Below are 13591 nucleotides of genomic sequence, written 5' to 3'. Positions count from 1 at the left end.
GTGACCCCATGGGGGACCCATGCTGGAGCAGTCTGTTCCTGAAGGAATGCACCCTGTGGAAGAGACCCACGCTGGAGCAGTTCGTGAAGAATGGCAGCCCCTGGGAAGGACCCACGTTGGAGAAGTTCATGGAAGACTCCCGTGAGAGGGACTCCACGCTGGAGCAGGGGAAGAGTGTGAGGAGGAAGGAACCGCAGAGACAACGTGTGATGAACTGACCACAGCCCCCATTCCCCTTCCCCCTGCACCACTTGGGGGGAGGGAGGAGGTAGAGAAATCAAGAGTGAAGTTGAGCCCAGAAAGAAGGGATGGGTGGGGGGAAGGTGTTTTTAAGATTTGGGCTTATATCTCATTACTGAACGCTCATTTGATTGGCAAAAAACTAAAATTAATTTCCCTGAGGCAAGTATGTTTTGCCCATGACAGTAATTGGTGAGTGATCTCTTCCCTGTCCTTATCTGAACCCACAAGCCTTTTGTCATATTTTTTCTCCCCCTGTCCTGACATTGTATTGGGTCTGGCTGAGAGGGGAGTTAATTTTCCCCATAGCAGCCCTCATAGTGCTGTGCTTTGTAGTGGTAGCTAGAAAGGTGTTGATAATACACCAGTGTTTTGGCTACTGCTGAGCAGTGCTTGCACAGCATCAAAGTTGTCTCTCCAACATTTCCCCCCCCTCACCCAGCAGGCTAGGGGTGGGCAAGATCTTGTGAGGGGACATAGCCAGGACAGCTGACCCAAACTGACCAAAGGGATATTGGGATATTCCATATCAGACGACATCTGCTCAGCAATAAAGGGGGGGGGGGGGGCATTCGTTATTATGACGTTTGTCAACACTATGCATACTGAAGCCCTATTTCCCAGGAAGTAGCTGGACATCACCTACTGATGCAAAGTAGAGAATAAATCTTTTGTTTTCTTTTGCTTTCACACGCGGCCTTTGCTTGTGCTTTATTAAACTACCTTTATCTTGACCCATGAGTTTTTTCCATCTTATTTTCTTCCCGTTGTCCTGCTGAGGAGGGGAGTGATAGAGCAGCTTGGTGGGCACCTGGCATCCAGCCAAGGTCAACTCACCACAGTCCTTTTTGGCACCCAATATGCCAAATTAACTCCATCTCAGCCAGACCCAATACAATGACATTACATAAACAGCTCCTGATCACGGCCTGACTTTGACTGTAGTCATTACTGAGGCCATCCCAATATGACAGTATAGGAAAGCAAACCATGAATCTATCATATTCCCATGCAATAGAGAAATCCAGCCTGCCTTAAACTCCTCAAGCAGTCCAAGATTAAATAGGCTGAAAGAGGCATGAGATTTGCTTCTACCAGCACTAGCTGTCAACTATGGCATTAGGTGAGAAAGTCCCAGAAGTCTTGAGTAGAGACCCAGGCTGCACTACCACCACCAGGAACTCAACTCTCACTGTGACAATAGAGTTCTCTGAGCATACAACTCTGGAGCCTACCAGGATACCTATTGCCCTTGGACAGAGCTCTGGCAAGAGGTTTCCATCCCTGGCTGAAGCACTATTGAGAGTCCCTCAAGCCCAAGTTTGTAGAAACCAGTCGCTAACAACTCATGTCTGAAACCTTTCTGTCTCAGCTGCAGGTCCTGGTCAGGCTGTTCCAGCCCTTTTGCACTATCATCAGGCACTTACCACCCCCTTCCCTGAGCTGATTCAAACCACCAACATGACAGAAAACTACCCACTCTTTGCTGTTTCTTGCCAGTTTACAGGCAAAGTTAACTTGCAAAAAGGCCCAACAAGGTCCCAGGAATGATGGGGAGCGCAAGACCATTTCATTTCAGCAGCAGTGAGTTGTTAGATCTCAAGCTGGTTTCTGTAACTGCCCTCAGACACCACAGTCACATAAGTAGTATTTCCTTAAGAAGGTCGAGTAGCAAAATCAGTAAAATAATCTTATTAGGTAGTCCTCAACACACAATCCGCACCAGGACTCACTAATGTGGATTGTGCTCCAGCATGTAAACTACTAGAATACTGTAACTGCACAAGTTACAGCAGTGCAAAAAAGTAAAATCCTTGAGGGCACTGCTCTCCCTGCTCACCAACTGGTGAGATCAGCATCAGGCCTTCCCCCTCACCATGTTCTGTCTGCGAGCCCAGTTCCAGAGCTCTGTCCCAGCTCTGTGACCACAACCAGACAAGTGCAATGGGTGCAACATCTGCATCTTTCTTCAAGAGTCTAAGTAACTCCTCCCCTCCATTTTTTACCCTGAGCTTATCACGCTCAGTGACCACCACACCATATCCAAGAGATTGCAACCTTTCCACAAGGAGGAAGTTCTAGAACCAGGTCTTCCACAAGACCCTGTCTTGAGGTATTTAACGCCAGTCCTCAGGTTAAATGGTCAGGAGGCAAAAAAGAAGTCGAGACAGTCCATCAGTCCTTCTGCCAGTCATCTGGAAAATTAGTCCATTAGACTTGGTCTCCAATTAGTACTTCAACAGAAACAGGGCAAGCTGGTCACAACTATTACACTAATGTTGTCTTTACGATGGGACACTGCTAAGAGCGTCTCAATCTTAAGTATCAGTTATTAGACAAGAGAGCAAACTATTCCTCCTTCAAAGAATTGAGGAAATCACCTGTAAATAGATCCTGTGCATCTAGGATGCTTATTTAGCAAATTTTAGCAACTGATGCTTTCATAATCAATATGATGTTTCAGCATCCAAAGTAAAATCTACCGAACAAGTCTGCTACAGTTACTTTAGATACCCTCCTCATTAACATCTTGTTGCTGTTGCTTTTTCAATGCATCAGAGATGGTATACCATGAAAGAAAAAATATGACCTAAAGACCTGAGTTACAGGTCATGGTCCATACCAATAGGTGTGTCAGAACAAAACAGTTGCTAAGTTATGACAAGACATTTCCATCAGCAAGCACAAGACTGCTGCCTGAAGAAGAAAATGTTACTTTTAGAGAGCCTTTCCAGTGCTAACAACATATACCAAAAACTGTCCTCTTGCTCTGACAACTTTTAGTTGTGCCAATGATTCCTAGCAGCATCACATACATCACCTGAAGATGATGCAAAGAATAAGTGCTCTGAAAGGACTGGACAAGCTCAGTTACAAAGACTTAAAAACTTGATGCCAACATTGTATCTTTGACAGGATTGCAAAAAACAGCCACACTTGTCCTTGGTGGCATTTATCAAATTCATTGGGATTACCTAGAAAGAACACAGCCCAGCATCCCCACTGGACACCAACAGCTCACAGCACTGAGATCTTCAGCAGCACCCTCTAGGAGAAATGTCACTTAGCCCACCGGGACAGAAAAGCAAGCTCTCTGAGAAGCTGCTGTTTCTGATCTGCAAGTGCATACAAGAGTATGGTCCAGTTCGTGTTAAATACTGTTTTCAGAAAGACTACTGGGATTTCACTTTTTAAGTCCCCACATGCAAACCATGACAGATCCTACAGACATTTCATATACCTTAATGAGGTCCACTCTGAGCACTGAGAAAACAAGAAATCCAAACCCACAATCAAAGCCTGACATTCTGTTGCTCTGATGATTTTTGTGTTCAAGTGGAAAGCAGATCCACATTTCAAGCTCTTTACCAATTACTCCTAACAAGGAAAAAATTCAGATTCAGAGAACTGCAGGCCTGTTTCAAAAAAATACCCCCTTGAAATAGTAACTTCAAGAATACTTTGGAGTCTTTCAGAAAAGACATTAAATTTCACACTGAAACAATTAGAATTGTTTCATCAGATCAAACTGAATTAAAACATTCATATTTACTGCCATTTAAAGTTTCTGAGCTACAGCTTCCAGGACTAAGTTATCACTACCACTAAGACATCCAAGCAGTCATATAGGATTGCTGCTTGACACATTTGGAGCCCAATTTTCTAAATGCCAAAAAACATGGCTCCAGCTAAGATAGAGGGGCCTAGAAACTTCCACTCAAGTGCAGGACACACTAAGCTTGTCCAAAGAAGTCCACAAAAACAAAGCCCACCTCACAGTGGGTGCTGTAAATACAGTATACTTTAAACAGTGCTTAAAGTTTGCCTAAACAGGTCCAACTCCAGCAAGGCTCCAGAGCAGCTCACAACTCACAACCTTTCAGAAGAGAAAGAGAGAGACAGTCAGCAATGTAGACAAGGAACCTCTTAGATCCAGCTAGATATAGGTTGGAGCTCTGAAGAAAAAAAAAGAAAAAAAAAAAAAAAGGAGCAGGTTGCAGTATCAGGGGTCTTAAAGCTCAGTTCATGCCACCCTTCACGCTAGTTCTGCAGCAATCCAAATCTCCGCTGCATAAAGGGCAGAAGAGCCAGCATGTATCTGGCAATTGCTCGTGTGGGAGCTGAGGTAGCTGATGGACAAGTCCTCAGTCAACAGAACTAGATCCTCTGCCAAGGATTCCTCACATTTCCCTATGTAAGCACATGCTGGGAAGGACAAGATATAGCGTAGGACAGACAAGAGACAGAGCTCTATTCTACTTTGGTTGAGTGTGGGCAGCCCTTGAAGAGTTATACCTAACAGATTGTCCCAAGGAAAACCTTTACAGCTGCTCCAACTTACACTGTTCTCTCTGATCTCAATGCAGCAAGGAATCCAGCCGTACTCACTTTGAAGTAACCTTTACCAGTCACTGATGCTGTCAGCTCTAGCCCTAGTGCATGCCTGCAGAGGAAGTGGCCCACGGTTTCTGCTGAACCTGTGGTCAGCTTGCAGCATTTCTCCCCTAAAGGGCTTGGCCAGCATGGTTTCATGGAACTCGTTCAGTTCTTGGGGAGGAGGGGGAAGCAGGCAGGGGAGACACCTGGTTGCAGATCCCCCTGCCCCTTTTTCCTTTGTAATTCTTTATTATTTCACATAGTGTGGACAACCACTCTGACCACATCAGTGGAATTGGCTGAACCAGCCTTCCTCCTTCATCCAAGCAGTGATCTGTACCCCAGAATTCTGTGGTTCCAGAAGCCACCTGTACATGCTTATTCCCTGGGCTTCTGACTCCTGCTAAAGCATCAGCTGTCCTGACTGTTCCAGCAATGCAAAGAGTACTCAGCAGAGTCAGAGCTGTAGAGGCACACACCAGAGGTTTTTATACCTAAAAAAATGAGTGGACACAATCCAGTCTGTGCATACTTGCAACTACACCTCTAGTAGGCTGCATTCATACACGTATAATCACTAAATTCTACTCTACCCACAGACAAAGAAATTAATACAGTCCATCTTCCCGTTTAGGATGACCTAAACTAGAAGCCATGTCATTAAAGAAGAGGTGTGGGGGGGAAAGAATCTAGCAATGACTTAAAGATAAATCATATCCTTTTCAAGTCCCAAATAAATAAGCAACCTTATGCTAAGCTACCAACTTACTTGTTTATTGGTAGGCATTTTCTATATTGGGAAATAATACAGTATTTGCATAAGCTTTAGAAAGTACCTACTCTCTGCAGAACTCCCTGTCACCGCAGCTTTTTTAAGTAAAGAATTATCAGGAATGAAGCCTCAAAAGTGACCCACCACAGGAACAGTCAAGAATGTCTTCCACAACCCAAGACAAGCACTTTATTCTGCTGTGTTATAGCAATGCTTGTTTAATGAACAGATTATGACTTAAACCCTTCTGACAAAGCAACTGAATGAATCCAAAAATAGTTAGAGCCTGAAGAGTGTCTACCTAGACCAACCGCAAAGTTAGTTTGAATACAGTAGTTTAAAATGAGCAGTGAGAAACAAGGGGAAAGCATCTGGCTCTTTTCTTAACTACATTAACCTAACTAATTCTCTCCCCCTTCCACATCCCCCAGTTTGATTCCTGTTCCAATAGGCCAACTTTTTACTTTCTCCTTGGAGACCACAGACATTAAGTGTTACATTGCCCAGATAAGTAATATACACTACAGAACAAGATGTAAAGCTCTAAGCAGTTGAGTAAGGGGAAGAGAGGAAGGCTAAAAGAAGACACTTACCTTCCACATGCTTCAGCAATGCCCTGCTGCTGTTACCATGAGCAGATATAAGGATCATTTTGCCACTTTTCAGTTCTGGCACTATCTTTTCATTCCAATAAGGAAGGAGTCTATCAAGCACATCTTTTAGACTTTCAGCCTTTGGGAGATTATCCTGAGAGACATCACTGCATTTATACCGGCGATCATTGTATATCTCTTCATAGTAAGGATGAGATTCAGTTATGGGAGGTGGGGTAACATCATAGCTTCTCCTCCATATTTTCACTTGCTCCTCCCCATGATTCAGAGCCATTTCTGCTCTGTTGAGACCAATCAGTGCCCCATAGTGACGTTCATTCAGTCGCCAGGAACTCTGAATGGGAACCCACTCTTGGCCCATCTCTTCCAGGATAAGCCACGCAGTCTGAATGGAGCGACTGAGTACAGAGGTGAAGACGAGGTCAAACTCAAAGCCCAGTGCTTTAAGGTGTTTGCCACAGTTCTGAGCTTCCTTTATCCCATCACTGCTCAGCTTCTGGTCCACCCAGCTGCAGAAGCGATTCTCCTTGTTCCAGGCTCCTTCCCCATGTCTTAAGAGAACAAGCCTGTACTTAGCCATTTTGGTTGCAGCTTAGCACAGATGACAACTGGTCTGGCATTTAATAATGATGCATCTGGACAGAGATACGAGACAGATACATCAAACATCCCACAGATAATGCATTACAAATAGTAATATGGCAGCAACTATCAGAATCAAAACAACCAAAGAATCAAGTGTCTGCTGAGTGTGTTTTTATCTTTGAGGTCTCCTGGCTTTGAATTCCTTCCCACCCTCATGTGGGAGGAAAAGCACGATCCTCCACCCAGCTTGTTGCAACTAGCCCACTTAACCAATTGATTAGTAGCAGATTTATACAAGCTGTTCCTGCCTACAGATTTCCCTCAAGTGCTTACACAGAGCCTCACTCAACATCAGAAGCTCCCAACCAGGGAAGCAGATCTCACTCTCACTGGTGAACTTTTTAGAGGTGAGACATGGAGCCCAAGCTCGTAAGGGCTGCCCAGACCCAAGGGAATGCAGGCACAGATAGCAACTGTGATCCTCGGCCAGAGCAATTGGAGAGGAGGACCACAGAATTGGAACTAGCAATACACAGAACCTTATTAGCTTTCCTCAAAGGAGATGTCACCATAATCATGCTCTGCATAACTTGTTTCCTCGCATCCCCATTTTTTCCTGCTAATTATGCCAGTCTCTGCTTGATTTTTTCCCCAGGCCACCTCCTCCATCATTCCTCCACACTCAAGTGGCACAACACAGCCTCTCTGGGATGCAATGCACAACTAGTAAGTCCTTATTTCATTGAATCCGGAAGTGATTTCACAGATTATTCCATCCCCTTCCTGACTTTCAAGTATATTTTTCCCTCTTATGTCTATGAATTGCAATGCCAGGTTGTCAGGCTTCAGGATTATGTTTTTACTTTTGCAGTGGGCACAAATGGCATATTTTCTGTCCTCATTAAATAACAGACAGCTACACATTCATAAGGTCAAACAGCACCTTTCTCTGCTCCTGTTGACAAAGCAACACCACCTCTGGATTCTCTTCAATGGGAGATGGATTTTGAGCACTCACCCAAACTTTTGCTATGTGGCCAAGGATCTTCTAGCAGACTGTGTGATGCCCGAAACATCCATCTAACACAGTACTGCAACTCTGAAAGCCCCACCTGATCACTTTGACCTGAGATGTCACAGACTAGATAGCGATGGACACAGCAGGGGAAAAAATATAAAAATACAACACTCTGCACTGGGAGGACTGCTGTATACTCAAATGAACATTAAGTGCTCTCAAAACCATGGACAGTGGGAGACTGAGGTCTGATTTCTGCACACACAGCAGCTTAGTTCTCCTTTACTCCCACAGAAGATACACACTACATCACACAAGGACACTATGGAATACCTCCCCAGCTCTAACTTCTGACTACTGGTACAGCTCAGGATTAAAAAGCCTTTGAGGACTGACAGATTTTTACAGAGTATCAGGAGGTATTGTCTGACACACAATAGACAGTTGGTAACTACAAGGGAAAGTCTTCTGTGATTTCACGCAAAGGAGGCCTGCATTTTGTGTATGACAAGGAGCGTCTCAGTTAAAATCCCTTGCATGTTCCACTTTTTCCACTCACAATAATCAGTTGCACATTAATCAAAGAAATCAGCTATTGTTAGGATTCAGGTGTCATGTCACATCAGAGATGATACTAAACTACACCCTTTAAGATACCAGGTATATAACAAAAAGGAGTATCAGACAGCATTTCCATCTAAAGCCAAAGTTATCTTTCTCCAACATCCCAAAGACACAATTAAAAATTGCGGTGTGTTCACAGCATGAACGACTACACAAAGCATAGTCCCATAAAAAGCTCTATCTCTGCAGATACCTCCTTGTTCAGTTTAATTGATTATGTAATCTGTTCCTGTGGATAATACAATTTACAAAACTAAATTAAGACCCTGTCCTGGTTTCAGCTGGGATAGAGTTAATTTTCTTCCTAGTAGCTGGTATAGTGCTGTGTTTTGGATTTAGTGTGAGAACAATGTTGATGACACACTGATGTTTTAGTTGTTGCTAAGTGGTGCTTCCGCTAGCCAAGGACTTTTCAGCTTCCCATGCTCTGCCAGGTGCACGAGAAGCTGGGAGGGGGCACAGCCATGACAGCTGACCCAAACTGACCAAAGGGATATTCCATAGCATATGATGTCATGCTCAGAATATAAACTGGGAGGAGTTGGCCAGGGATAGGCGATTGCTGCTTGGGGACTGGCTGGGCATCAGTCAGTGGGTGGTGAGCAGTTGCATCACTTGTTTTTCCTGGATTTTGTTCTTCTCTCTCATTGTTTTTCTCTTCATTACAATTTATTATTGTTGCTGTTATTATTTTATTTCAAGTATTAAACTGTTCTTGTCTCAACCCATGAGTTTTCTTACTTTTGCCCTTCCAATTCACTCCCCTATCCTACTGGGAGTGAGGGTAAGCAAGCAGCTGCGTGGTGCTTAGTTGCCAACTGCAGTTAAACCGCAACAGTCCTTTTTGGCACCCAACATGGGGCTCGAAGGGTTGAGATAATAACAGACATGACCAGAGCGTGTTAAAATAAATTTGTTATAAGCATTTAATAGTCGCTGGGTCACAATGTTGTTTTATTTGTTCACATGGTTGTGTTATGTAAATTCTTACTCACAGTATGTATTCACTGTGGTGCTGTTTATCACTTCTGGGACATGGGTCAGGATTATCACTTTCCTGTACTGTATAACATCAGCTTCTGATACGATAATATTATTGGTAAAAAAACTAATTTGGTATCTGTATTTGGCATTGCTGTCCTCTCTGTACCTCGGGTGCCATCTCTTGGAAATTATCAATAATGACACTCTTCACCTTTTCTCCCCGGAGAACCTATCTATGGGAAGACAGAGGGGGATGCTTTCCCCTGTTCTTTCACCTTCCCTTTCTCCTTCAGGCTAGTCACACCAGCTTTTGAAAATCTTTAATATCCTTGGGATGTTCAAGCCAGCATGCTCCTATTGCTGTCTCCTGAACATGTTTCAGGTCTTGTTTAGGGTTAAACAACTATTGAAAAAAAATCATCCAGAGATCTGCCCCAAGGCTGGATGGTCATGGGTGGCACGGCATGTGGGAGAATACAAGCAGGTACTTAAAGAACTTCTCACATCCAATGGTCTGGAACTTCACTCCCAAACAACTACAGGATCCTGATGAAGTGATAGAATGCTTGGAAAAAAAAAATGCCATGGTTACTCCAAAGAGGCACGACTCCAAGTCGCAGAAACTGCTGAAGGAGAAGGTGAATCGAGCCAAAGTACATCACGTAGATGCTCACATACCCAAGAGTCATGCCACTGAAGAACACTGAAACAATGAGCAGGTGGATCAGGCTGCTAAGATTGAAGTGGCTCAGGTGGATCTGGACTGGGAACATAAGGGTGAATTATTTATAGCTCAGTGGGCCCATGACACCTCAGGCCATCAAGGAAGAGATGCAACATATAGATGGGCTCATGATCGAGGGGTGGACTTGACCATGGATGCTATTGCACAGGTTATCCATGAATGTGAAACATTCATGAATATGAAACATGCGCTGCAATCAAGCAAGCCAAGCGAGTAAAGCCTCTCTGGTATGGAGGACAATGGTTGAAGTATAAATATGGGGAGGCCTGGCAGATTGATTATATCACACTCCCACAAACCCACCTTGGCAAGCGCTATGTGCTCACCATGGTGAAAGCAACCACCAGATGGCTGGAAACATATCCTGTGCCCCATGCCACTGCCCGGAACACTATTCTGGTCCTTGAAAAGCAAGTGCTATGGCAACATGGCACCCCAGAAAGAACTGAGTCAGACATGGGGACTAATTTCTGAAACAACCTCCTAAACACCTGGGCCAAGGAGCATGGCATTGAGTGGGTAAATCACATCTCCTGTCATGCATCAGCCTCTGGGAAAATCGAAGATACAACGGGCTGCTAAAGACTACGCTGAGAGCAATGGGTGATGGGACATTCAAGCATTGGGATACACACGTAGCAAGAGCCACCTGGTTAGTCAACACTAGGGGATCTGCCAATCAAGCTGGCCCTGCCCAGTCAAAACTTTCACATACTGTAGAAGGGGATAAAGTCCCTGCCGTGTACATAAGGAATATGCTGGGAAAGACAGTCTGGGTTATTCGTGCCTTGGGCAGAGGCAAACGCAGTCGTGGGATTGCTTTTGCTCAAGGACCTGGGTGCACTTGGTGGGTGATGCAGAAGGATAGGGAAGTCCGGTATGTACCTGAAGGGGATTTGATTTTGGGTGAGAATAGCCAGTGAATTAAATTGTATTATGTTAACTGCTATATAATACTGTGTATCATCACTTCTACGGTTGCTATATGCCATATCAATGGTTTAACAGAAAGAATCACCCAGATTAATGAAGAAGGAACTTTGATGAAACCGAGCAAAGTGCAGCGGTGATGGAACCAGAACTGGCTTCAGCATGCAGCAATCCAATACCACACACCATCTCTCCTGCGCTGAAAGACTGTTATGACAGATGGAGCCCAAAGTCATCAACTAAACGAACCCAATGGACATTTTAGAGGGATGGCCCATAGCCTAAGGAAATGATATCTGTGCATATATACCAAAAGACAGGAAAAGTGGTGGTGATTAATTGGAATGTATTGGAAAGTGTAGGACCTGGGCATGACATAGATCATATAGAATAAGAGGTGGACACTGTCCTGGTTTCAGCTGGGATAGAGTTAAATTTCTTCCTAGTAGCTGGTGTAGTGCTGTGTTTTGGATTTAGTATGAGAATAATGTTGATGACCACAACAGACCCAATACAAAAAAACCAAGACCCAACAATAGAGGAGATGCACCTGTTCACACATGTTCTTAGTTGGGTACTTTTGGCCAAAACCAATTAAAAACTCAACTCCAGTTCAGTTATATAAAAGATTAGGCAGAATCACCATTCTCAAATAAATTTAGAAAGGACTGGCAGTCACAGCATTGTTTAAATCAGTCCACTTATGGAAGCATTTAAGCTAGAAAACCTTAGAGCAACACATGGAAATAATCCTACTCACCTTTCCTATGGCAAAGGAACAACCTACACAAATCCCAGCACAGACTCAAGAGCTGCTTTATACAGAGGCCACCACACACTCTTGGCTAGTTACCTGCAGGAAGAGAATAAACACCAAGTGCTCACACAGAAAGAAACCACAAGTGCAAATGCTTATGCCAACCATCATTTGCTCTCAGAGCTGTAAGAAAATTGAGCACACACCCCTTGTATGAGCTGGGAAAGCTACCAATTTCCTTATCCCAAAAAGATGTAAATGCACATTTCCAACAAGGGAAAGTTTCTTGTCTCCCAGATGCCCCAGGATATCATTTGCTCCCCAAGATTTGTTTAGACTGCAATTACCATAGCTCTAGTTAACAGAAATCTACCAAAACTTCTGGGACACCATGGACAATACAGACAGCAGACTTGGACCCAGCATAAAACAGAAACAATACAGGCTCCTGCTCAGAACAGTAGAACAGAGCAAGGTGGTTAGGATAACGTCTTACATCAGGAGAGTTTTTAGCCACGCACAGTTTTAAAGTCTAACTGCCAGAGGTGGTCATTTCCAGGACTCCTCGCTCCAACCAGCGCAAGCTCACCTGCTCAGCCCTTTTATAAAACGTCCCTGTGCGATGCACCTACGCCTCTTAGCCTTCCCTAAGAACGGAGAGGCTTACCCACGAGCGGGGCAGCAACTCCCATGCCAAACACACAAGGCTGCCCAGGAGCGGGGCAACAACTCCCATACACACACACAAACACACACGCGAGGTGCCTCGCAGCTACTGCCCCCGGCCCCACCACCACCACCCTTCCCCACAAGGAAGGCACACACACCCGGCCGGCTGCGGATCCCGACACCCGCCAAGGGAGCCCGCCTGCACCCCCCCCGCCTCAGGGAGTCTCCTGCGGGCCCCCACAACCTCTCTCCGTAGGGCCCGCCCGAAGCGCCAGCACAACCCCTCCGAAGGAGCACCCCCAGCCGCCCCAGGCTCCGGCGCCCTCCTCCCCCCCTCCCAAGCCCAGGGCCCCTCCGCCCCCCCCCCCCCCCCCCCGCACGACCGTTAACCGCCCTCCCCCCACGCTTGTCCCTCGACTTCAGAGAATTAACAGACTAAATCCGCGCTGCCTTACAGGGACCACTGCAGCAGGTTGCAGCCCGCCCGCAACGCCACAGCCGTGCTCCGCAGCCCACCCCCCAGGCCGGAGCGAACGCCGTCCGCCGTTCCGCGGTCGCTGCCGGCCGCCGCACCGGGAGAGGGGTGGACCCCGCGTCTTAACGAGGCCTCGGCGTCCCCGCGCCCGTGAAGCTCGGGGAGCCTGATTGGCTGTCCCAGAGGATGAGCACCGCCCTCAGCCAATGAGGCCGAGCCTGTGGGCGGTGACGCCAGAGAGCGGCGTGGTGCCTACGGCGCGCCAGGAACCGAGCCAAGCCGAGCCCGACCGAGCCCAGCCGGCCGGGCTCCCCCCGTGCGCTGGCGGCCCGCGGCTCTGCGCGGGGCTCGATGTCCAGCGGAGCCTGCGGGGATGCTGGCGCCGTCGCCCCGCCGCGAAAATCCCCTCCTCCGAGAGGGGAGGTTTTTCCGCGAGGGATGACAGCAGAGATGTTGGTTTCCCCCGTGGTTCTGGACACGCAAACGCAGGCGGCATCGGCGTGGGCGACGCTTACCGCTCTGTCGGCGCCACCCAAGCGGAGACACGGGGTCACGCCAGCCTGTGCAGAACACGACCGGGGGCAGCCAAGCCTCCGGCTTCTCCCGAAACCACCCCCGGTGCGGGTAACTCCGCGTCAGCAGCAGATGGGCTCTGCTCCGCCGGAGCCACGGCTGCCCCGGCCCCTCTCCGTCTCCGCCCCGCCAGCCCCTCCGCCTCCTCACCCACCGCCCGGGCCGGGCGCTGCGGCAGCACTCGGGAGGGAGGGCGCCCGATCACTCCTTTGCCGCCCCAGGGAAGAG

The 13591-nt window shown here is 46.7% G+C and overlaps 1 protein-coding gene across 3 annotated transcripts in view; it reads right to left on the bottom strand.

The window, feature by feature from the left end:
- Positions 1–13382, bottom strand: part of BPGM (bisphosphoglycerate mutase) — a 41679-nt gene extending 28297 nt beyond the window's left edge. Inside the window, exons 1-3 of one of the 3 annotated variants that reach the window (XR_012675210.1) lie at positions 12771–12886; positions 11650–11742; positions 5983–6638 (exon numbers count right to left, since the gene is read on the bottom strand). Coding sequence is in view for 2 of the 3 variants with exons in the window: in XM_075159938.1 (XP_075016039.1) it covers positions 5983–6583 (601 nt within the window). In the remaining variant the exon portion in view is untranslated. Of the gene's footprint in view, positions 1–5982; positions 6639–11649; positions 11743–12770; positions 12941–13305 lie in introns of those variants that run through there. The other 2 variants (XM_075159938.1, XM_075159930.1) reach the window with 2 other exon arrangements.
- Between the last annotated feature and the right edge of the window lie 209 nt (positions 13383–13591).

Source organism: Calonectris borealis, chromosome 1 (assembly GCF_964195595.1).
Source record: "Calonectris borealis chromosome 1, bCalBor7.hap1.2, whole genome shotgun sequence".
Lineage (NCBI taxonomy): Eukaryota > Metazoa > Chordata > Aves > Procellariiformes > Procellariidae > Calonectris > Calonectris borealis.
This window is presented reverse-complemented; position numbering and strand designations above follow the sequence as displayed.